The 25,406-nt window shown below is 39.7% G+C and overlaps 1 protein-coding gene across 2 annotated transcripts in view; it reads left to right on the top strand.

Moving 5' to 3' along the window:
• Positions 1 to 25,406, top strand: part of galnt14 (UDP-N-acetyl-alpha-D-galactosamine:polypeptide N-acetylgalactosaminyltransferase 14 (GalNAc-T14)) — a 145,991-nt gene that overhangs the window by 28,210 nt on the left and 92,375 nt on the right. For both annotated transcript variants that reach the window (XM_081602516.1, XM_081602517.1), the window contains exon 2: positions 1,165 to 1,334. In XM_081602516.1, coding sequence (XP_081458642.1) covers positions 1,165 to 1,334 — 170 coding nt within the window. The remainder of the gene's footprint in view (positions 1 to 1,164; positions 1,335 to 25,406) is intronic.

Genomic DNA, 25,406 nt, shown 5'->3' with positions numbered 1-25,406 from the left:
AACGATTTAATATTCTGTGTACAGCCTCAGTGAAGGCAGAACCCAAACACAAAGTGCAGCAGTTAGTTTTAAAACGCAGAGAGGAGAATGAGGATGGAAACCTAAAGTCCTGCATTCATCTCGTTAAACGGTGAAGAGCGCCTGAATCTTCCTCTGGTGAAATGACCTCTAAAAGCTTCACATGCTTTTAAATGTGAGCAACAGCAGATGGACCAATACTGTAGACACTATCTGACTCTCAGAATGTGACATTTATGACTAAATCTCACATTTTCCATCCACTGTGATGATGAGCGAAACAAAGAGAATGTCACTCTGCAGCCAGACTTAATACTTCACATTTCAACCAAACAACACTTTTCCTTTTGCTCCTTTAAGTCCTTTAAATTGCACAAATATTGTTTTGCTTTCTAGTGTAATTATGCAGTGTTACACAGGGTGAGTTCAGTGTTAATTAATTGAATCTATGTGTGGTAAAGATAACATACTCTATGTACTGCAACAATGTGGCTTTCATGTGGATTTCATTATTTTTGTTTAAACTGTTTTCCATAATTGTGTTATGGCTGTTTTTTTTTTTTCTCTTTGAATTATAAATAAGAGATTAGTAATCTGAAATAAACCCAAGTTGAAGTTTAACTCCTTCTTTTAGGACAACTTTTGATGACCAAAGTGATTTACAAAATCTGAAATCAATAATAGCTTAATCCCTATGCAGCACATTCATTTATAAGATATGTGCAAATATGATAAAAAAAATAAGACAACAAACTGACACAATAAAACAATATAATTATAAATATATTCTGCTGAATAAGCATCCAGTGGATACTCACCAGTGGGACGAAAAAGTTCATTTTACTGCAGCGAGGCTGAAGTTGAGCCTGGTTACTGGAATCCAGTTAAAGACTGAAGAACTAAAGAATCTCTAATGGTGACCACTGTGCCTCTGTTATAAATAATATGTTTAGATATGCAAACATAAAGAAAAAGTGTTTCTAATCTTTGGCTGAGAATCTTCATGAATGACTCCAGATGTAAATATCTAAACAAACTGTGATTTTCTTTCTGCTGCAGATCCTCAGTAATCAATGTTTTGTGAAGAGATGGACCAAGCCTGATACTGTTTTCAGTTCTTCCTCTGACCTGCTGCCTGTTTTCCAGATTTCCGATGCGGAGTGGGAGGACATGTTGGAGGGCTTTGACGAGCGGAGTTACCTGAACGCTCGGCGCTGGAAACCCGGCGACGATCCGTACACGTTGTACGCCTTCAACCAGAGAGAGAGCGAACGCATCCCCAGCGACCGAGCGCTGAGAGACACGCGCCACTACAGGTACGCGACCCTCAGCTTTATCAACAGCGCCCCCTCCTCATATAAACACAGGATAAGCAGGAAAAGTCAAGATGTAAAACCTCAGATGGAGTTTGTGCTGAAGCAGATTTCCTGAACCGTTTTCTGATAAGGTGACCTCAGAACAGATATTTTTATTACCACCAAACTGCACAGTTTGATGTATGAATCTGTCAGGACTGCAGTGTATAAGATGAGAGCTTATCAGTACGCAGAGGAGCTGAACTCCAGCAGCCTGCAGGCATAAACAAACACCGCTTCCTGCAGGTACACACACACATTCAAACACTACTCAACTTCTAATTATTCTCCACCAAAACAAAACTTGATTACAGAAACAAACACAGAAAACAGAAAATTACAATCCATCTGTCCGCTTAGAAATTAATTTCAACCAAAACAGAAATCCTCTTAGCGGCTCGTCGTTCTCGTCTGTTTGAAAGACGCTCAGCGGGAAGATAAGGAGCTTGTCGCTTTGACAGCATCCGCCTCGTCTTATTAGGAGAGATAAAATACTTCCAGGCACTTGTGGAAAGTGTGCAGAGGTCCAGTGTGTGTGCGCTGACACCACTCAGGATCCACAAACACAACTTTTATACAAACCTTTGGATTCTGGTGCAACTTTAAAAGTAATCACTCTTGGATTTTCTGCTGTTGTTGTATTAGATGTTTATTTATTTGTTTGCTTTTCCCGTGTAACTTGAGAGTAAATCTGGCTTTTATTTCTGCTAATCAAGAACAACTTAAAGCCACAGTGTGACATGACTCTTCAAAATAAAATTATGTTTTAAATGAAGAACAATTTTATTTCTAATATTATATAGTTCAAAACATTTTTATTCACCTTTTTTTCTTTAGAAAACATCAAAAATTGCATAGTTTGCAAACTACAAACAAAATAATTTCTTAAAAATATAAAACTTACAATATTAGTGTCATTTTTTTTGTGGAAATTTTCTGCATTTGCTAAACTAACTGCATTTTTAAGTTACCTTTAACTTTAAAACATTGCTCAGGTCTTCAGCATTTTTAGCCACGTTTGCTAAGAGCCACAGAGGAGGAACTAAAAAGCTCTGGACTCCCCTGTAAATATGATTTTATTAAATTATTTGGTTCTGTCAGGATTTTTACAAACTCAGCTGAAGACAATATGTTATTGTCAGTTTTGCTACTTTCTGGATATTTGAGTAGAAATAACTTCAAGCTAACATGAGTGTGAATTTGAACTTGAAGTGGTTTTGTCTTCTCACGATTGGTTGATTGATTGTATTTGTTTCATATTTAAACAAACCTGTCAAAATCCTCATTCAGCCCAAATCTCTCTACATCCAGAACATTGTGGTTTTTACATGGAGTCCCTCTGGGGTTAGTATTAGGCCCCAAATTACTGACTTATGATTTTGCACTTCACAGGATTTAAATTGCTCATCAGGTTTTTTATTCATTTTTTAAAAACTGAACTGAGCGAAATCTGTTTCCCTAAACATTTTGTTGGCTAAATGACGACTCAGAACTAAAACTCTCTGATAAGCTGTCATTAGTTGCGAGCGGTTTCTGGTGAGGAGCACAGCTGGCTCCAGGATCCGTCTCCTATAGGAGCCCAAATCCTCTGAGTGTAACTGGCACCTTCATCACGGTGTGCATCTGCTGTTTGGACATGCGTCCCCAGATGATTGGCTCTCCTCTCCTGTAATATCTCGCCTGCTGCCTCTGACTCTGTGTGAATGCGTGTGCAAGTGTGAGTGGTTTTGCATGTGCATATGTGGATTGCTAATGTGCGTAAGCGAGCATTGTGTTGAGCGCCTGCATCATCTGTTGTGCTAAGAGAGGAGGGAAATTCACTGTTGGGCTGGCATAAGGCACTTTGTGTGTACGCGCCCGCGCGCGTGTGTGTGTGTGTGTGTGTGTGTGTGTGTGTGTGTGTGTTATAAAAGTGAGAATGATGTGTAGGAGGGAAAAACCAGGGATGTACACAGACATTCATCTGTTAGCAGGGAGGTGGGGGGCTGATGGTGCTCATTTATCTCATATAGGACAAGGCTGAAGCGTGTGTGTGTGTGTGTGTGTGTGTGTGTGTGTGTGTGTGTGTGTGTGTGTGTGTGTGTGTGTGTGTGTGTGCGTGTGGTGAAGGAGGGTTCTGTTATGTGATTATCTGTTAACTCGGTTACCGTGTAGCTGGGGTCTCCGGGGCTCTTGGCAGGGGAAACGGTGGCACCTCATGCTCTGCCGGGACCAAAATCCGAGAAACTGCAGAGATTCTGGGCTGAAGCTGCTGCACAAACACCTTCATTTTCATTGCAGAGCCTCTGCACCGCTTCCTACACGCTGGCTGGGTTCCCGAGAGGAAGAACTTGGCTTAAAGTCAAGGTAGTTGTGCAGAAACTTTTAGAAAGAGCAAAAAATGAAGCAATGTAAATTTAGAAAGCCTGAAAAGTTGAGGATGTATAATTTGTAATTTAAAAGTAGACTTTTTTTCTCCCCCCAAGACTCTCCTTCTCAGTCTGAACTCGTGAATCTTCCTAGTTTTTAAAATGCTTGAACCTTTCACATCTGTTCAAGTTCTCCTCTGCATCCGTCCACAGCAGAAACTTTCTCCAGCCATCCGTACCACGGCTGCCATCTTTGTTTCTTCTTGTTAATTCTGATGTTTCTGGTAAATAAACTGTATTTTTAGTCAAATTTAAGTTCAAACATTCATCTTAGCAAGTGTTTTTTTTCTAGTTTTTCTATAAATATCTTAGTACACCTCAAATAAGACGAAACTAACCTATAAGTAACTTTTCATCAAGGCATCAGAGCTCGTTTTAAGTCAATAATTCTTAAGAGTTGATAAAAAATGCTTGTTGCATTGGCAGATTTTTTCCACTTATAATATTAAGAAATTTACTGGAGTTAAAAATATTTAGCTTCTCATGAATAAAAGCCCAAATCTAAGAAGACAGCTTTCTTCTTCTTCTTCTTCTTCTGATTGCAACAGAAAAATGACATTTTAAGTGCTCTTATGTTAACCTACTGTGAATAAATGTGACTGAAGCCAAGCCTGAGTGATAGCTGACAGTCACTAAGCATCGTAAACCAGCACCGATCCACAGCGACATCAATTACTGGTCTAAGGAAAATTGCTAGGAGAGAAAAGCACAGCAGGTTTGGAGAATCGGCTGCAGCAGGTCTGTTATTTTCCCAGTGAGGAAACGATCACCTGAAGAGTAAAGGAAGATTTGTAGTTGAAGGTGTGACGTTCTTCCTGAAGCCTGCAGGCTGTAAGTATCCAGATTACAGAGAGAAGTGTCTTTCTGTTCTTGGAGTTGGTTGCATCTTTTTAGGAACAGTTGAAAATGTGTCATTTTGATTTAGTGGTATGATGGCAATCATCTGGGAGTGAATCCCCGGCCTTCTAAACCACTGAAACGTCGTTTTGGAAGCGCTGAACATCCCTGATATGCTGAGCAGCAGTGGACAACTCTGGCTGAAAAGGAGAGAGTGTGTGGATTTTAAAACACTAATTAGAGCCTAAACAGTGCAAATATATTTGAAATCAGTCAAAACTAACTTACAAGCAGCTGTTCAGCAAGAATTAAGAACTATTTTTACGTAAATAATTCCTTTTGTATCAATAAAAAAGAACAAATTCCAAATAAAACAAGTGATTTTGTCCATGTCACATCGTAAAAATCTCCTGGTGGAACTTTTTTCATCAATATTAAGGATTATTAATGTACTAAGATATTTGCATTAGAGGCTAAGCATCAATAATTGGTACGATTCAGTGTTTTTGTAGTGTGCAGGTCTCCAGCAGCCTCCTACTCTGAAGTGAAGGCATTGTGGTTGATCAAACCCTCTTCATTTAAAAACAGCTGATTTTATGAGTGCAGATCAAATTTGTGGGTTTTTGCTTTGAATTGGAAACTGAGCTTCCTTTTACTTTGTGGTGTTTGAAGAAGGGAGAGGATGCAGCATGCAGAGAAAGGGATGAGGGGACGGATGCAGAGCGATGGAGAGATGTTGGAGGAAGAAGAGGAAAAGTTAAAGGCGAGGTGGAGAAGAGGACAGGAGATGGGGGAGATGCCACAAGCTGCTGAGAGGAGAGATAATTGCCACATGCAGAGCTTAAGAGGCTGTGTGTGTGTTCATGTGTGTGTGTTTAAACCACTCCACTTCAGTGCTCTGCTATTATCTCAGTGAACAGGGGAACCTCCCTCCGTCTGCTCCACGAGTGTCTATAAATCCAGCAGCCGCTTCGCTGCAGGGATTAGATCCAAGCTGGAAGACAATGCAGCACGGGGAGCAAACACATCCTCCAGAGCTACACCGCAGGTTGATATGGCAACCAGAACTGTTTGAGACTTCATGCAAGACAAAAGAAGTGCACCGTCATGCATGAGTTTAAGATAAGTAGCAAGGAACCCGGGGAGTGCACAGAAAGGAGAAAAATACCGCAGTCTCTGTGGCACTTCCTGATTAGCTCCATGTTTTCTCCCTCTGGAAAAATCTTCAGTTTATTTAAGCTCAATGAACAAACTGTAGTTTATCGTAGTTTTTTTTTGTTTGTTTTTAAAGCTCCCGCTTGACTAAAACCTGTAATGCAACTACAGAGTATAAATATTACAAATTGTACACCTCTGCGTCCTGTGCAGTTGAAATGTTGCACATTCTGGTAACGATGATTGTATTTAGTATCAGTTTTAGTTGCAGTGTAGTCATGTTTCCTGTTGTATCTATCCGTCTATTATCTATGCACGTTTTTCCTTTAGAGGCGCCGTGATGCTGGTGTGGGCTCCGTCGATCACTGGACAGTAAGTCCTAACAACCATGATGGGAAGCAGAAACATTTATAAATGTTGCTAAAGTTTAAAGACTGGACTTGATCATAACTAAAAGCAACGTGTTGACCAACAAACTGGCTGTTGTTGCTGATTTTGTTGCCATTTTGCCACTTTTTAATTGACTCATTAAGAATGGCTTGTATGCTCAACCAAGGGTCGGGGTCATGACCCCTGATGTATTTGTTTTGTAGTGGTTTTAGTCAGGGACTTGAAGCAATCTGTTGGATTTCCTTTGATAGAAAACGTTATAAACTCATTTCCGTAATGAGCTTCACTCAGTTCATTATTAGATCAGTTGAAACATTTGGGATGTTTGTGGGACTGAAATGAAATTACTTTTTTTGTGAAGTACCTTGAGATGATGAATTAGCATGAACTGGTTTAACAAAACGTTCAGAGTAGGGCTGTGTAATAATATCGATTTTTGCGATATGTATCGATGTTTTCTTTCCTAGAAAAAAATCGATATTCGTCCGCAAGTATCGTAACGTCCAACTGTCACCTTGTTCACTCACTGCTTGCTTCGCCGTGAGAGTGATACAGTCATCAGGCTTCGAGTGATTCCTTCAGATGTTAAGTGTTAAAAAGTTATCAAACTATTCAGAGCAGGTACTTGGTGCACTTTATTTACTTTACAAATGCATGTAAGCTACAGTTTGTACTGTTTCAACTAAAAGAAACATGTTTTCTCACCACTTCTTTGATTCATTTTGTCCAGCTGTCGACTTTAAGTCTGTGTCCAATCAGAACCAGGTATTGTGTAGTTGGTGCTTTTAATCAGTTTTCAGTTAAATTAATTCAATCCAAGTCTGTAACAGTCACAAAATATCACCAAAATCACTCTGTCCTGCTAAAATCTTTCAGGAAATCGCAAAAGTGTATCGAATTGTATCGTTTGCTGAATACCGCAATACAGTATATATCGTATCGTGAGCAGAATATCGTGTATCGTATCGTGAGATTATTGTATCACTACAGCCCTAGTTCAGTGTAAATTTGTCCCAGTTTTAGCCAACAGTGAACGGTTTACATTTATTTTACATTTTCCGTTTTACTTCACTTGGGGATTCCATGTTAGTCGCCACCTCTTATCTACTGCATCACAAACGTGGAGGTTATTTTGGTTCCCACTATTTGAAAACAGAGAACAATATCTAATCCAAATATACCACATTCTGAAAAGTAAATTAGAAAAAAGGAAAATGCAAGTTTTCTAATTTAATCTCAGAGCAGATCATTTTTCTTGATTTTTTTTTTTTTTGTGCTCCTGGCGCTCCAAGCATGTTTTGCATAAAAAATGAAGTTGGTTTCCTGCTCTTTCAAGCTAAAAAATCTATCAGCAGCGCCTGACACAAAGACATTGTTAATGACATAAGAGATCCAAAAGACATCTGGTCATGAGGGGAAATATCATCACTGTGAAACTGTGGCATTAAAAGGATATAATACCATCATCCTTTCTCTTCTCTGACGCGGAGCGGAAAAACACGGCACACTGCACACATTTGTCATCCTCTTTGTTTTGCCGGGGTGGGAGATGTGATAAAGCTCTGGTGTTTTGTTGTTGCTGCTCCAAAATGGAGTCATCGTTCTTTGAAACATCCGTACTTTAAAGGAGAAGAAAAAAACACCCAGCAGTCCAGAGTCCAGTCAGTGGGTTAGAAATTATTTAATTTCATTTTGACCCAGTGATCCTTGAACACTTATCACTAACTAGATCACGCAGTCATTCAGTACGTCTCTCTGCGCGTGTGTGTGTGTGTGTGTGTGTGTGTGTGTGTGTGTGTGTGTGTGTGTGTGTGTGTGTGTGTGCGTGTGTGTGTGTGTGTGTGTGTGTGTGTGTGTGTTGCACGTATTCGGTGGCGTCAGAGTCCTTTCACACTCAGTGAACCATTTAGTCATATTTCCGTGAATCACAACATGCAGCTAAACATTAATCACCGCATTAGCTCTGGTGGCTCCCACGCAAACACCCTTCATCTTTTCAGATCACAAACCCTGAAAAAAAGAAAAAAGTACAAAGACAACACGCTTCCAACTCTCACTGCGCAACCATTTTATTTGTCCTCGTCAGGCTTGTTGATTTGATTACTTGTACAAGTGATGAATGATAGCAAAGTAGCATCCTAAACAGAAAGCGGAGAAAGAAGCCAGCTTAACTTTATTTACACTTTTTATGTTGAAATCAACTAAAAGTGAAGCTCTAGGTGGAAATAAGTGAACCTGATTTAAAATAGAAGCAGATGAAAAGTTTTAAGAAGCTCAATCAGTCTGTAAAATCAGCGAGTTTTCTTTGATTCTCGGTCTGAACATGTTAAAAACTCTCCCACTGTCTGTTGAAATTTCAGTTTTAATATCAACCAGTGGGAGAAAACGTGCAAAAGTATTAGTACTCCTTAAGCTCCTGCACAGTTTGTTATATTTGTGTTGAAAGTGACAAATCTCTGAAGAGGAAGCTAAATGCTAACATGCTTTTCATTAAAAATCTGAAAAGTGCAGAGTGCATTTTCATGGATCATGTCACTCAGATGTAATTTTAACAGAGAAATGCTCAGTTTTAATTCCAACACTTTTACTATTTACTACTCAACCCATTGTGGCTGAAACCAGAATTTACTGAAATATGTCTTTTGCTTCCTTCCACAAGCTGTGTCTTTTTTTTTTGTCATTTTAATCTTTTTCTCTTGTTCTCTGGTCTAGGCAGCTCCTCTTGTCAGAAAACACTCCTTCTTTTCCGTTTACTGATGTTTACATTGAGTTTAACAAACAGCACAGCAGAAATCTCACGGCGAGGCGAGGAAATCCCCTTGGTGTAGCGCGGGTAATCTGCTGATGTGGAACCTGAGCTCCAAAGCACCCGGTGCTCCACCACGGCACAGAGTGACAGTGACGCTAAGCAGCTTTACTGGCGCTGTAGCTTTAGCTTTAGCTAACCTCCTTGTTCTGCCTGTGAGACGAGTGCACGTCGAAGCGACCACCGAGAGGAAGACGCTACAGACGTTCTGATTCCTGATTAGATCATTCATCCATCCATCCATTTTCTAACACCCTTGTCCCTTTCCGGAGGGTTGCTGGTGCCTCTCCAGCTAACGTTCCGGGCGAGAGGCCGGGTCACCCTGGACAGGTCACCAGTCTGTCGCAGGGCAACACAGAGACACACAGGACACACAACCATGCACACTCACACTCACACCTAGGGACAATTTGGAGAGGCCAATTAACCTGACAGTCATGTTTTTGGACTGTGGGAGGAAACCGGAGTACCCGGAGAAAACCCACCATGCACAGGGAGAACATGGAGACTCCATGCAGAAAGACCGGGGCCGGGAATCGAACCCAGAACCTTCTTGCTGCAAGGCAACAGCTCCACCAACTGCACCACTGTGCAGCCTGATTAGATAATTCAGTCCTTTTGAATTATAATTTCCACCCAGTCGGCTCCGGTTTTCCAACTTTGTCTGAAGTTCTGTGTTTTATTGATTTTACCTTTTAAATCAACTTTTAGTTTTGAGGAAAAGGTCGTGGGTTGTGCAGAGTCTTAAAGCTTTCTACTTTTCTACCATGGCTGGTGAAAAGTCTTTCTGCATCCAGGCATGCCTTTTGGGGAAAAACTGATAAAATACTAATGCATAATAAGAAATTATGTGTATTTATTGGAAATGTCCTGTACGGTCTTCAGGAATGTGGATAAATATGGAAGAATTGAGCAGAAACATGCAAAAACAATGTGAGTTTTCCATTTTCTAAAATATAAAAATATGTTTTTCTGCTATAAATCCAGCAGATTGTTTTTCCAAACTGATCATGAATTAAACATGGAGGTAGTCGTCATTAGGCAAAGGCCACTGTGAAAGTTTTACAGGATGATAACTTTGAGTGAATATCCCACAGTATCACAGAAACACACAATTAAAAACACAAAATTAAAAACACACAATTAAAAATATATAAATAACAAGAAGAAATGGCAGATAAAGAAACAAATATCCCTGATTATTTCTGTTTTATTAGGATCTTACTATCATTTTCTTAATTTTATATAAGCTCTTATAGTTCAGTAGATTCGGTTTTAGTAGACTTGGATTTTGTGGGATTTCTTTTTTTTTGTTATTGGTAAAAAAAAAAGAAGACATTTCTCCTTGTGACATACATTTGTTTTTCTTGAATTTACCCAGAATGCCCTGCGCTGTAGCTCACTTCCTTCTTTTGGAGCGGTCTCCAGTCCACACCAGACTTTACTTTGACTGAACCCAGACTTAGATTTATAGGAGAACCAGAGTTCACGTTTTGGGTCCGAATCAGTTTAATTACACATTTACACCTCCATAAAGGAACCAGAACAGCTTCTGCAGCCGAGGATCACACCGCCAGGGTCCCCTCCCTCGGCTGCCGCCCGTACCACAACGCACCCTGACCCCTTTGGCCCCTCTGACAGGTGGTGAGCCCATTAGAAGGGGGACCCACGTCTCCTCTTCGGTCTGAGCCCGGCCGGGCTCCGTGGGTAAAAGCCACCAGGCGCTCGCCATCGTGCCTCACCTCCAGGCCTGGCTCCAAAGTGGGGCCCCGGTGACCCGCGTCCAGGCGAGGGAACGCCAGATCCAAAGTTTGTCTCCATCATACGGAGTCTTCGGGCTGCGCCTTGTCTGGTTCCTCACCCGGGAGGAGGCCTCAGGGAAGACCCAGGACACGCTGGAGGGACGATGTCTCTCTATGGCCTGGGAACGCCTTGGGGTTCCTGGAGGAGCTGGCTGGGGAGAGAAGTCTGGGCCTCCCTTCTGAAGCTGCTGCCCCCGCGACCCGACCCCGGGTCAGCGGCAGAAAATGGATGGATGGAAAGGAACCAGACTAGAAGAACCGGGTTTTGTAGGCGAACGGACTGGAGTTGGATTAAACAGTGATGGTGTGAATGCAACCTAAACGTGACTGAAGCTCGGATGGCCTCAGCTGGTTGTAAAGATCCTATAAATGTTGATCTAAATCTCAATGAAAACGTTTCAGTCCTGTAACAAAACGCTGAAGATATGAAGTCCTCAGTGATCCTGTGTGATGTTTATATTAAATTTATGTGATATTTTCCTTTAGCCAACCTTGAATTGAGCCATGAACTGTCACTATGCAGTGTGTGTGTCGGTGTGTGTGTGTCGGTGTGTGTGTCGGTGTGTGTGTGTGTGTGCGTGGGTGTGTGTGTGTGTGTGTCGGTGTGTGTGCACCCCAGAGGTTGAGGCAGCCATCGACTCCTCCAGTCCGTCATTGATCTGTCTCCATCGATTAGCTGGTGTAAGTGCCTGTCAACCATCCTGTCACCGCTGCTCTTCACAAGAAGGATTGCTGTTACTCCGGCTCTCCTTGTCGTCCCTCTGCACCTGTGTGTTTGCGTGTTTTACACTTGCATTGAGCAAACGCGCTCTCTGTACTTTTCCCGATAGTGTTATCATCTTGTTACTCGTTCCCGCCGCTGTTCCTCCTCTTCCATCTTCGCTGCCTGTTTCTTCTGAAATTTGCCCCCAGCTCTGTCTTCCAGCCATAAGCTGAGCTGGAGGCAGAAAATGATCAATAATGTCTGATATCTGCATGTGTGTGTTCTGTGTGCTGGGATTGTTTTTATGTTTGGTAAAAGAACATAAATATAGGATGACAGCTGACATATCAAGCGTACAATTGATAATTAGTTTAGCTGATCTGAATCAGCTTTTTGGTCAAGAATGTGTAAATAAACAAGGAATTTGTCTTTAATTTCAGGACATTAAGAATAAAGAAACCTTAGAAAGCCTAAAATAAAGGACAGCTAAAAAATTGTAGAGCCAATTTTTGATGTAAAGAAGAAAAAAATGTCTGTTTTTAGAAAACAGCTTTGCAGCGCCATCTGAATATACATCTAAGAAGCTGATGTCCAGTATGTGTGGGTTCTGCAGGGTGTTAGCTGTGCCAAACCACCCAGTGATTGAGAATGAGAAACACTTTGAAAGTGTTTTATAGGACTTAGGACATTTATTATTAAATTATTAACTGCTTAAACATTGGACAATCAAGCTGATGTTGCAGTAGACATATTGTTTCAGAAACTACTATGTTTCATTTTGCTTTTCTGGCTTTTTACTGTTTTTTGTTAATTAAATATCTTTGTTAGAAGTTCTGCCAGAAATCAAATCACAGAAGTTACTAAACAACTTGATGTTTGGTCATCAGCAGCTTCACAAAAATACTGATGCACATGATTTTAGCTACATTTAAATGACAATGTCAATATTAAAGCACAATGTTTGTCCCCAGAATTGCTTGCAAATGTATCAATTATTCCTTCCCCTGGTGCAGCTTTTTTCTCATCACTGCACTGAGAGTTTCCCCAACATTATTCCACATGTTCATGATGAACAGTGAAAATCCTCAATCTGTACATCATCATCACCTTCTTTATTTTTTAATTAGGGCATTTTCGGTGAAAAACAAGCCATTTTTCTTGCGCTCATGCTGTGCCGGGTTCAGACTGATGATCCAGCAAACAGCTGGCTGCGACTTCGTGCCGCAGCGCTCCAACATCTTCATTATGCGCCGGCACACACACACACACACACACACACACACACACACACAAACACCCAAATACAAACCTCGTACATAATTGCACACAAAAGCATCATCTCTCCTGCTGAGCTGTTGATAATTACAAGTAAAACAGTGCAGTAAACACCCACCTACACACACACACACACGCACACACACACACACACACACACACACACGCACACACACACACACACACACAGGCCCAAGTTTAGGATGAGTTTTACTGCAGTTTGGAGCTGCTGGGAGTCTGTGCTCCAACACTTCACTAATTACCTTCAGGAGAGTTTGGGGGAAAAGACGATGCGCAGGCTTATCGGCAGATTAAACCGGTATTATATACATGCATCAACAAATGATGGAGTTATAGATTAGAGAGAAAAATAATTACACAGGCTGATTAACAAGATCAGGAGGCAAACAAGACAGATAATATATACAGGTGAGAGACGACGGCTCAGCTCAAAACAATGAACAAATTAGATTCTCAAAGCACCGCAGACGAGAAAAAAACATCTTAGACATAATTACAGACCTTCAGAAGCTTTTTACGCTCCGACTAAAAGTTTTTAATGATTTTACCTTCATGATCTGGGCTGCAGAGATGAAAGAAAAGGTAATTATTATACCTGCGTTAGATTCATTGCCTTATCATCTAAAAGTAATTCAAGTTTAGAGTGTTTTAAATTAGCATATTAGAAGCGCATAATTATGTTGAATCCTCACTGACTTTCCTGCTTCATGTTCAATAAAACTGCTAAAATATTTCTAAATATTTGCAAATCATAGAGGAGGGAGAATGTTTTATCCCTTTTGTGAAATTCAGAAGTTAAAATTAATATAAACTTTTAGAATCCATAAAAATAATCGTTACATTTAAAGGGGGAAGAACGCTGATTAACGTTTTATGCAAATATTCAAAACACTTTTGGTTCTTCTGAATGTTTATTCCTGTAACTTGGTATTTTTATTTGAGTTTAATTTCTATCACTTTCTTCATTTATGAGCATTTTCTGAAAAAGCTGAAAGAGCAACTTCTTAAAGGAAATAAACAGAAATCTGTTTCCAAACCAGTGATCTGAAACGTCTGAATGATTAACAGCTGCTTGAACCAAGAATGCTGAGAAAACTACATCTGGAGTGGAGAACAAAAACATGCGAAACTGTTTAAAAATATCCTTTAACTGCAAATAAGATTAGAGTGCCTTGAAATTTAGATTGGAACAAAAAGGTTAGCTGTTTGTTTGCACTGCAGGAAACTGAAAATATGCCTCTGCTGTATTTATTATGAGTATTTGTTGAATTTGTTTGAGCCAAGTAGAGCGCAGACTGAAATGTGAAGCTTCTGTTTTTATTTAATATCCTCAGGGAGTTTTCAGATCACGCAGATCCCGTTCAGGCTGAGACAGGAAGGTCAGAGCGGCCTGGCAGACTGAGTGGGGAACCGGTTCAAACTGTCTCTGACACATGTCCATCCACCTCCGGTCCGTCCACTCGCTCTGCGAACGCGCTTCATCCACCGAGTCGCTTCATTCTGCAAAGCTCCTGGCAGGAAAGTCAACTCTTACGAATCAGAGCGTGTGTGTAGGAGAGAAGTGTTGGTGGTCACTGCAGCATGTGAAGCATTTCTGCTCCACGTAAATCAAGTTGATTTTTATTTTCGTGCAAATCTGAGGTTTTAATTCTCCCCTGCAGAAACATTTAAAAATGATGAGACGCAAATGAGATTGTCTTTGGTTTCAGTGACAGATGTGCTGTGTGCACAATTACATCAGTGATGTTTTTACGTAAGACTAATCCCATCCAGACAGAACTCCAGCGCAGTTTAATCCCATTTGGTTGGACACGCTGATTAACACAATTACTTTATTCCAACTGGATAAAAAGATGAAAACGTCAGCTGTAGGAAAGAATTGCGTCACTCTTTTAAATTGAGTTGATATTAATTTATATTCTTAGTATAGAATTATCACTGTGGTGACTTTTTTATGTTTTACAATTGATTGAAATCAAATAAAAACATCATAAAGTAATGTTATGCCAATAAAATTGAATTTATACATAATTAAGAGCTCTATATTATATATTATGTCCTAATAGTAAGAGTAAGTAGACAGTTTATTTGGTGGGAATGCTCCGCTGGCCGGCCCAAAGCACAAGCAAACTATGCTCCTGCACATGGTCCTCACACCACCAGGGGGCGCCCAATGCATATAAAAATATTTTTCATGCAATACTGAAAGTATAACCAGTTGAACTATCCAAGCTTTTGCTTTATTACTTTATTTTGAGCTACATAAAAGAATAAAAATCATATCACATATAATTCAGTTATTTTCAGAATTTTGTTTTATTTGGGCACAGAGTTTGTTTATGTTTCAGTCCTGCCCTGACATGTAAGCCATGTAGCTCTATTAGATCAATCAATCAATCAATCAATCAATCAGATTTTATTTGTATAGCACATTTCAGCAGCAAGGCATTTCAAGATGCTTTACATAATTAAAAAACAAAATAAAAACAGCATGTAACATTGAATAAACAGTAAAAAAGAGAAAGAACTTTTGGGAAAAAAATGAAGAAAAAAAAACATGCACAAATATAAAAGAATAAACTGACATTTTAGCAAAATATATATTTAACCCTTTGCAGTCGAGGTCTAAATGGCCATGCCCGTCTCTCTTCTCTGTGCGTCAGCGCTCACTATGAAGCCATGCAGCGATAGCTAGCAAAACTACTACTACCCCTGCACACACCACAAACTCTAACTAACACACTTAGAGTCTAAAAAACCCATCGAAACACTCAGTAAAATCCACAGCATCGCTAGTCTCTTGCTGTATCCAAATCCCCCCCCCTCGTGTCTTTCCGCGTGTCTCTGTTCTACCTAGCAACAGACCGTCAACACATTTTCATTGGTTGTTTCGAAATGTGGTACATTTAGACCCCACAAAATAAGGCGGAAATGATAAATCTTATTTCTGGCTTTATTTTTGAAGTAAATAACCACAAAACCAATATAAAAACACCACTTTTATAAAGTTTGAAGTCTGTGCTGTCCAACAGAGTCGAAATGAAAACTCGGTATGAGTCTGTTATTGCGAATCCTTATTAATGCGTCACATGCTTGTATGCCGCACGGCGAGCACCGACTACATAGGGTTAAAGAAACCATAATGGCTGGATTTTAGGACGGGATTAGTTGGAAACGGGGCCTCGGTGAGATTCTGCACAGGGACCCACACAACCTTGGGCCGGCCCTGCTGCTGTGCCATCGTAAGAACCTGAGCCTGGTTCTGGTTCCTCATCCCGTAATGAGATCCAGAACTTGTTGGCGGTATTATATCAGAGCGTCTTTAAATGACGAAACCTACAAAATAATCATCTTCTGGGTGTTGCAACTGTTAAACTGAGAGGAAACTGAATTTCTGTGAGAAGCAGACAGATAGACATACATAATGAAACATGAATCCGAAGAAAGACAGAAAAATAAGAGGATCAGCTAATCTCCCGGGACGAATCTCCTGGTTTAAACAGAAAAAGAAGAAGAAGAAGGACAGGAAGGAGGAAGTATTGCTGTCTGAATCCTCAGCTGTGGTGTCATTATCCTGCAAGGCTCGGCGCTGCTGCCTGTCTCCTCTCTCTCTGGTCTCATCTGCTCTGCTGTCCAGCCAACTAATAGAACAGTCCATGCAAATTGCTCGGGTTAATAGAGTGAAGGACAGGAGAACGGAGGAGACGGACGGAGAGAGAGAAGCAGACATTCCTGGGCTCCTCTCTGCAGCGACCAACATCAGGCGGGTTTAACCCACAGATACCTGCTGGATAAACCTGCCTTCTGTTTTTACTGCTGCTGCTGCTGCAGTAACACTCTGCATCACCTCATCACCAATGCATAAGGCAAACACAAAATCTGATTTGGTTTTATTGCAAATATCTCAGCTTACAAATACCTTTTCAGCAGAGTTTAAGCCAGTTACCTCTAAATATGGAGGAAAATGTGCTGGTTATAAGTGAAGATGAAAGTTTTTTACATTTTCAAGGTTTTTCTAAAAAAATATCTGGCATTAATCTCAAAGTTTCTGATTTTCTTTCCTACCAACTTTTTCACTTTTGAAATGCAGAAACTTTCAGGTTTTTCTGGAAAATTTCTGAGTTGAATCTCAAAATTTCTGTTGTTTTCTAGCAAACTTTAAAATGTTGAAACAAATTTGTTGTTGACATTTTTCTAGTAAATTCCAACATAGAAATTGTGAGACTCAAACATTTTGTAGAAAAAAATCTACTCCTTTTTTTATCTAGAAAGATCCGAATGCATAGACTGAAATACACAAAGAACTTAACAGTTTAAGATAAACTTTCTTCATCCTCTCATTAAAAAATAAATCTGTTATACATAATAAAAATAAATGAATAAAAACCCTTATCTGTTTCAAGAAAAGCAAAAATATATCTACTAGTTTCAGTATTTCATTTATTCTTTCTGAGCTTCAGTAATAAAACTGGAGATTATTGAATGAAAAGTAGCTTTTCAGGTTAAGAATAATATAAAAAAACAATAATGAAAATAAAAGAAATAGTTGCTTTGATCCGTTTTATGACCAACCATCATGAACGCTGCAATATTGACAAAAATTTGACAGCAGAAAGTTGTGCTACGAGTGTTACAGATAATATTTTATTAAGTATATCTTCACTTTGAATCCACATACAGGACGCTCCATGCAGTCCAAATTCTTCTTCTAATAATTTCTCCTCCTTTCAGAAGCTTTTTTTCCTCTTTTTCATTTTATTTGATATTTTTTGTTGCAGAAAAACATTCCTCTGACTTAACATTGACTTTGGTTGTGCGCCCTCTGTCTTCTTACTCCTTAAGAAGTGGATCTGTGAAAATTAGCTTCAGTTGAATAACTCCAAATCAGAAATAATTACAGGGTCTCCCCCAGGCCTATCATTAAAAGCATTAACAGCTTCTTCTCTCTTCTGGGCGTAAAACTCCTCCAAAGAAGAAACAACCTTGGTGTGATTTTCTGCTCCTTTCAGTCTATTTTTCTATCCCTTCGAATCTGAAGGAAAAGACCAAGAAAATCAGGATATTTATGCATTAATGTAAAGTGACAGAAATGTTTGAACATTAACCTCAAATTAATGTTAGAAAATGTAAAAGTGAGAGAGCTGGGTAGTAAAGAGAGCTGGAGTTTCTCATATTTCCAGAGAGAATGTTTTCACACTACAATAATAGACTGAACCCACACAAACAGACTCTTATACCCACACATGACAGGAAGCTTCGCTCTGAAACAGTCAGCAGATCCATGCAACACAGCAAAACACACAAAAAGCATTTCTGCTCGAGTTTAGTGCAAATATCTTAAAATAAGACAAAACCAATATATAAGTAGCTTTTAGCTAAGCTATACGAATTTATTTAGAGTCAATAATTTCTTAGTTTTGATTAAAAAGTTTCATTTATACCATGAGAAGTGGAACTAGTATTTTTTTTATCAATACTAAGCAGTTATTTACTGTAAACAAGCTCCTTCAACTTGGGTAAAAGTTTCTTGTAGGTTAGTTTTGTTTTACTCCAAGTGTACTCAGGTATTTCCACTAAACTAGACCAAACATATTTGCTAAGATTTTGAGTTGATTTGATTAAGTGATGGTGGTGAACGGCTACAGGGGATCCAGCAGGTGCAGCAGCAGTTTTTCTCTTTCACATTATTTCTAACCTGCTTGTTGAGTTGCAGTTTTAAGCAAACTCACCCCAAAGCTTTATGGGGTAAATTTACTTCTAATGCCTCCACCATTGTGCAGGAAATATTCAGATTGTAGCTCCAAAGGCAGATGTTTAGCTACAAACGGAGGCGCGTAGCCAACCTGGCTACCAGGCGGCGCTGGCAGCAGCTAGCAGCATCGATCTGGGTGACAGAGGCTTCAACCTTTGCTAGCTGAGGGCTGCACATCTCTAATTCCTTTTAATCAACCTCCCTGCTGTAATGCAGTGGCCGGCATTAATGTCGGGCAGCAACAGAGCTGCCAAAGAGTTGGTGTTTCTAACAGTCATAAAATATCTTTAACAGTTTTTAAAGCAGAGCAAATTATGGCGAAGCTGAGGCCTGTCGTTATAAATGGTCCCAGAAATAATCAATAATGTTGTTTTGTCGTCATTTAGAAGTAATATATTGATCGTAGAATAAAAAGACTAATAAACTTTAATTCTGTAAAGAATGTTTAACCCTGAAAATGGAAGATTTATTAATATCAAACAAAAACAGGAAAACTAAAAGCACAGAAATAAAAACCACACACAACCAAAAAACAGTAAAATGAATTTTGAATCTCTGTAGATGAAATTAATCATCAGAATGTAATCTATCAATGCATCATGTGATTAATTGGTTCATTGCTTACTGCAACAGGCTTAGTGAGGCGATATTTCAGCTGCATTTTACAATTCAACATTGTTTATAGCACATAAATGTATTTAGTTTCTATTGAACTGATGCATTTTATTAATCCAGCTGTCTGCAGCATCACGTCCTGATGTTTCCTCTGCTTTCCAGATTTCTGCTCCATCTCAGATTCTCTGGTTAAAAAGCAAAGCTCTGCTCTGACTTGTATGTTTCTAATTACACTTTCTCTGATGTACATATTATTTTTATGATTTGTTTTGTTTGCTCCATTTTAAATTCTACTGTGACAAAACAATTTTCCTGTGTGGATCAATAAAGTGTCTGACTGTAGGAGGAATATTCGTTCTGTCATTTTGGCAGAATGTCAGGGATTTTATTTATTAAGTTATGTTTTATGCCTCATGTTTATTTCAGAGGGAGGAAATGTCTATTTTTTAATTTTTTTACAGATAAAAACATCAAAAGTGCTGCATATATTTAATTTCAGCTGTTTCAGGGGCTTAAAGATGGATGTTTAAAGATGCTCTTCATCCTATTTTGTAAATAAAAATGAGCAAAATTGGTAAAAACATCAACATTTTTCTGCTGTAAGTAGAGCAACATGTTGATTTACAAAGTATGGCATCAGTGGAGATGAATATAAATTCACAACAAGCTTTTCATGCATTCATTTGTAAAATAAAAATGTTTGAAAATCATACGTTTCCTTCCACTTTATAGTTTGAAGTACTTTGTGTTGGCATTTGAAATAAAAAAACATTAAAGTTGGCGGCAGTAAAGCTATTCTGTAAGAAACTTTACAGACAAAACAATGAAAAATAGCTTGTTACTGAACTGAAAATAAGTCAAAATGAGACTGAAATCCACTGAAACTTTTTGGCAGAACTTTCAAAAAGATTCAATCCTGAAGGAGGAAAATCCTGGAGACTCAACGGGACTGATTATCGTCAAATCGTTCCTGTCAGACAAAAAGCATTTCCTCTTTTGTATCACACTTCAATCTGCGGATGATTTTATATTTATCCAGTTAAGATGATAAAAACCCATCAGATCAGTGTTAATTTACACCCATAAGCATCATGTCTGTTTCCTGGAGTAAATATCTGTTAGCCTGTATTTCTCAAGTGATGCACTGAGATATAAAAAACTCTGAATCTTCAGAATTCGAGCGTTCTGAAATAACGAACCTGATAAATGCAGGTGTGTATCGATGCAGTCAGGCTGTTTTTTAAAGTGTAGATGGATCACACATTATTAGCTGTCAGAGCTGAGGAAATGAGTCTTTCCATGTTAACGACGCTCACTTCCTGTTTGGGCTCGGCCCTCTGAAGCCGTTTCAGGAAATGAGTTGCAAGTCTGTGATTGTTGGTTTTGATTCTGAGCGGTGTTGGCCCTTCATCCTCGCCGCTCTCTCCTTCGCCGCGTCGTTTCTGCCTCACGTTCGCTCTTTATTTTTCATTTTGTTTCCTCTGTTTCGCCCTGGCTCCGCCTGTGAGCAGATAAAAGGATGTAAACGCAGCGAGCCGGTGTTGACTGCCGGGCAGATGACCCGATAGGCAGAGTGGCTTCTGCAGCTCAGATAAAAGACGCACTTTGATGCTGAACATTGAAATTTCAGGATTTATCTCCCTCCCCTCCCCCATCCAAGGCTATTTCCACCCACCTTCCTTTGGGTTGAAAACGCCACAATCTAAAGCAAGACAAACAAACTCATCTGAATGTAAATGCGCCATCCGAGGCTCCTCTCTCCTGTTCTTCTGGAATAAATAACCTTCTGGGATGGGAGCAGCTCTGAATGACCCGCTCTAATGTATTCACAGTACTGTGAGGAAAATGAGTGGGTCAGCACACATGCATGTGTTAATGCGCCTCAGGATGTCCTTTCCTCTGATTATGGGAGCTTTGTGCTGCTGGAGAGACACTTTGTTGGACTTCTAATCACACAAAGGGACATTCTGACTCCCTTGCTGCGGGTTAAGGACTTCGCTGTATAGTTTTATTGCATCTTGTTAAACTTTTACTGCTGGCAATGCTGCACATGTTGCTCTGGGACTTATTGACTTTTATATTAGAAATATATTCTGCACAATTAAACATTCCTCCGTAGGTTTATTCTGACTGTTTCCAATTAAGAACAAGTCAAAGCTGATGATGCACATTCAGGTTGGTCGTTTTGCACACGACTCTAAATGCAACAGTTTTAGGATTTTTCCTTTAGAGTTGTTTTGTGGGAAATGTGATTCAATAAGGTTGGCTGGATCAATTGTAATGTGGCTGCAGACTGTGTTTAATCCCCGTACCCAGCACAACTTAATCCAAATGGAGAACAGAATGGTGCTGCAGCGAATCGCCTCCCAGGAGCTTCTCTATTGGCTCTGCCAGCCCATTAATAAAAATCCCCTTTCCCTCCAGTTTCCAGTCACATTCTGTGTCTGTGTGCAAGTGCAGCTGAAAGTTTGCCGGACAAAAATGGGGTTGCACCTGCACCATCAATAACAGCTTCCCACAATGCAACACAGAACAATAGATGAACCTGAGAGCGCAGTGCTGTGTTTTTGTGCAGAACTCAGATGTGAATCCTGAGCTGCAGGTCGGATCCACTCTGTCCTCCCACCTGGAACTAAACGACGAGTTTTACTCCCAGCTGCAGAAACCAAACCTGCAGCTGGTTCCTCAGTTCCAGCCGCGCCGTTTTCCTGCCTCTCGGCTCGGCTCTTCACTCCCACATGCATGTTCACCTGAACTCCTGCACAACGCGGTTTAAACGGTGGAAAGAGCCGCTTTCTCTTCCAGATAAACAGAGTAAGTTTCTTCTTCTCTGGTGTTAACGAATGAATCCTAAAGTTAAATCCAAGGGGATTCATTTTAGATCGTTGTTAAAGATACGGTTGAAGTTCAAATTGTCTGCACAGGTTGGTGCAGTGCATTGCCGTGAAAACATCTGAATAATGGCCTCTTGCATTGATCCTAATCTCAGTCGAGTCAAGAATTGAATTAAAAGCAGTAAAACCAGACGGCATAAATCTTAGCTAACAACCAGTTTCTCCTTTAAAATGTATAAAAATGTGAAGATAGAATGGATTTTACACAAATACAGGAATCTTCCCTCAAAAGACACAAAAAAGGAGATTTCCAATTGGAATTTCATATAGTTAATATTTAGTGACACTTAAAGTGTATTAGTGTTGCACACTTCAAGGATACGGCAGCTCAAAGTGCTTTACATCATAAAAACATTATGAAGGCACCAATTATGAGACAAACATCTAATCAGAGGCAAATCTAAACAGGTGGGATTTTATTCTTGATTTAAAGGAACTTGGTTTTTCAGCAGTTTGTTCCAGATGTTTGGTTCTGGTTCTGGATGAAGATCAGAATGGACCAAAAGTATTTTAAAGTCTCTTCTCTCAGTGTAAGGATTTTATAATGTAGGTGATGTGATCTAACTTCCTGGTTTTAGTCAGAGCTCCAGCAGCAGCAGCGTTCTGGATCTGATTGATTTTTTTAGTCAGACCTGTGAAGACAAACACATGGATGAGTTTCTCTAATGCTGAGACATTAATCCTCTAATCCTGGAACTGTAGAAGGCCGACTTTGTACCTGTCTTTATGTGACTCTGCAGGCTCAGGTCAGAGTTCATCTCTACTCCCAGGTTTCGGGCCTCATCGCTGGTTTTTAGCTGTAACAGCTGAAGCTGTACTGACTCTGGATCGTTCCTCTTTAGGCCCAAACACAATAACTTCAGTTTTTATCTACATGCTGCTATGAGGTTAAACTTTTATTCAGTTTGATCCCTTTTCTCTGTACATAACAGAATAAACCCTGAAAATATTTGAACTTTAGCAGTTAAAATCTCTTAAAAATGCTCCTCCAACACTGGAAACGCTGAAAGCAGAAATCTTCTTTTAATGAAATATTTCCTCCTCAGTTTGATGCTCCAGCCTCACCTCTCTGCCACTCTCCTTCAGGTTATTTCCTTCTTTTACTTTCCTTCCATTGCTGCGAAACTGCAACCCGATCCCTGATTCATTCGTTTCTATTTTCACTTCAAGTCTTTCTTTTCATCCCTGCTTCTAATCGTCGTTTCTTCTTGTCTCCTCCCAGGAGGTTCCCTCTTTTTAACACCTTCTACCCTCCAGTTTCCGCTCCGCTTTGAGCCAAAAACCTTTTCAGATTAGGTTCTTATTCATCTTTTGCTTCTGTTTTCACTTTTATCTTTATGTTCTGGACCTCTCTCCTCCCTGCTGTGGTATGAAATAGGTCTGGAAGTGATTTATAAGTGTTGGGAGGCTAATAAAGAGTTTTTATTTCATTGGTGTTAACTATTCTCCTGATCACGAGAATAAGAAATATTTTAAACAATGCTCTGCTACGACTTTGGGTTTAATGGATGCCATTAAATCAGATTTTTTTGCTGAAGTTATTCCTGCATGATCACCACAGCTTCCACAAATCCTCACCTGCAAATAGAGTTTGATTGAGCTTTTCTGAAGCAAACATGTTGCATTCAACATGTTTTAATGACGCTAAGCAGCTCTCCCAGAACAAACCTCCCTGTTTTCTCTGTTACTCAGTTACCTCTGCACTTTTAATGGTTTGTGTTTCCTGTTGGGCCGTTTATGCTGTAAGTTATGAGCGTTTGGCCGTCACCGGCAGCCAAATGGCCGACACGGCTGCCGTCAAACTCTAAATGTGTAAATCGAAACTCTCCGCTCGGTGTGCTGCAATCGATATCTCGTCCTCCGGACAGGAAGATATTATTCCTCAACTCTCGCCATATTATTGTGTTCATGCTTGTTGCTGTGTGTGTGTGTGTGTGTGTGTGGGCTTATGCTATGCCTCGTGCTGGGGGGCATGTTGTGTTCTGCAGGGATGACTATAATATAGATGTGTGTCATTTATTCCAGTGTGGAGATCAATTCCACTGATGGCTTTGGGCCAGAGTTTGAGGGAGATGGAGAGCAGCGATGGTGGGGTGTAAACAGACTGGAAACACAAACAGGAAGCTGGAATAAACATGAATAAATGTTGCAAGAGTGAGTAATAGCCATGTCGTGTAGGGAAACAAGACTTATGGTTTCACTTTGCTGTAAGACAAGTTTTCTGTTTGGATGTTTAAGCTTCAGCCAACGTGGTGTCATGGGAGACTTTCTCTGAAATAGCTTCTAACTGCTTGTTTATGTAGTTAAAATACCAAAATATACATTAATATGCACCAACATGTACAGTGGGAATGTTGTGTTTTACTACGACTGAAGTCCATATCGCCCACTTCTAATATTAACTCTTAAGTATGCTGGTGAATTATGGAGATAAACGAATTTTCACAATTTCATTTAAATGCATTTTGTTTTTGGATGATTTCATATTACTCAAACCAAACCAAAATGACTAAAGTAACTCTTTCTTTTGTTTAATTCATAACAGGTTAAAGTGGATAAAAAAAAGATGCAGAAAATGAACAGAGTCCAGTGGAAAGCAGCTCCAGCAGTGACCAGCACCTGCTGTAGATTCTGTTATTTTCCCACCGTGCTTCCTAGATTTAACGTCTCCATCTTGCCAAGCTGCATCTGAAATCTATCCGTCCATTTATAGCATCTTCTTGTCACTTCAGAAAAAAAAAAAAAAAAAAAAAAAATCAGTTCTCAGAAGATTGCAGAGAGGGAAAAAGTGTAAAAATAAGAAAAAACCCAGATGCTGTAAAGCTGCTCACTGAGATGTGTGACTGTTAATGTGAACATCAGGAGGACGCGGAGCGGCTTTTTCTTAGTTTACAGTTTTGATGATGAGTTGATGCTGTGGAGAAGGATTTATCTCAGGATCAAAAGCCTAACATGATCTTCTGGAGTCAAACTCTTTCAGATTTCACTGCTTTTCTGGCTGCTGATTCATCATCAAACTGAAGATCCACCAGATGAGAAATCAACTCATGTAAGCTTCTTAGAAATAAACCCAGATCAGACATGCTGACTTTTCTCTGTAGGATTCTCTTTAAGATTCAGTCACAGATTAAAATAACTCACATCTCCACAAATTTACTGGGAAATACAGTAAATTTGTTATTTTTCCTTCTCCTCTGGGTCAGGATTTATGGAGGCTGCGGTGTAAATTATTAATGAGAACTTGAAGGCTCATCTAGCTTCACAGTGGTGAGTCACCACATTTCAACTCTAGCTGGATAGAAGTGTTGGGATTTAGCTTGCAAATGAAGCCAAAACACAGTTTTTGTTGATTTTGAGAGATGCAAAAACCAGAAT

This window comes from Poecilia reticulata, chromosome 21 (assembly GCF_904066995.2).
Source record: "Poecilia reticulata chromosome 21, P_reticulata-male-v2, whole genome shotgun sequence".
NCBI classification, from domain to species: Eukaryota; Metazoa; Chordata; class Actinopteri; order Cyprinodontiformes; family Poeciliidae; genus Poecilia; species Poecilia reticulata.
Note: the sequence above shows the minus strand (reverse complement) of the source record. Positions and strands in the feature narration are given on the sequence as shown.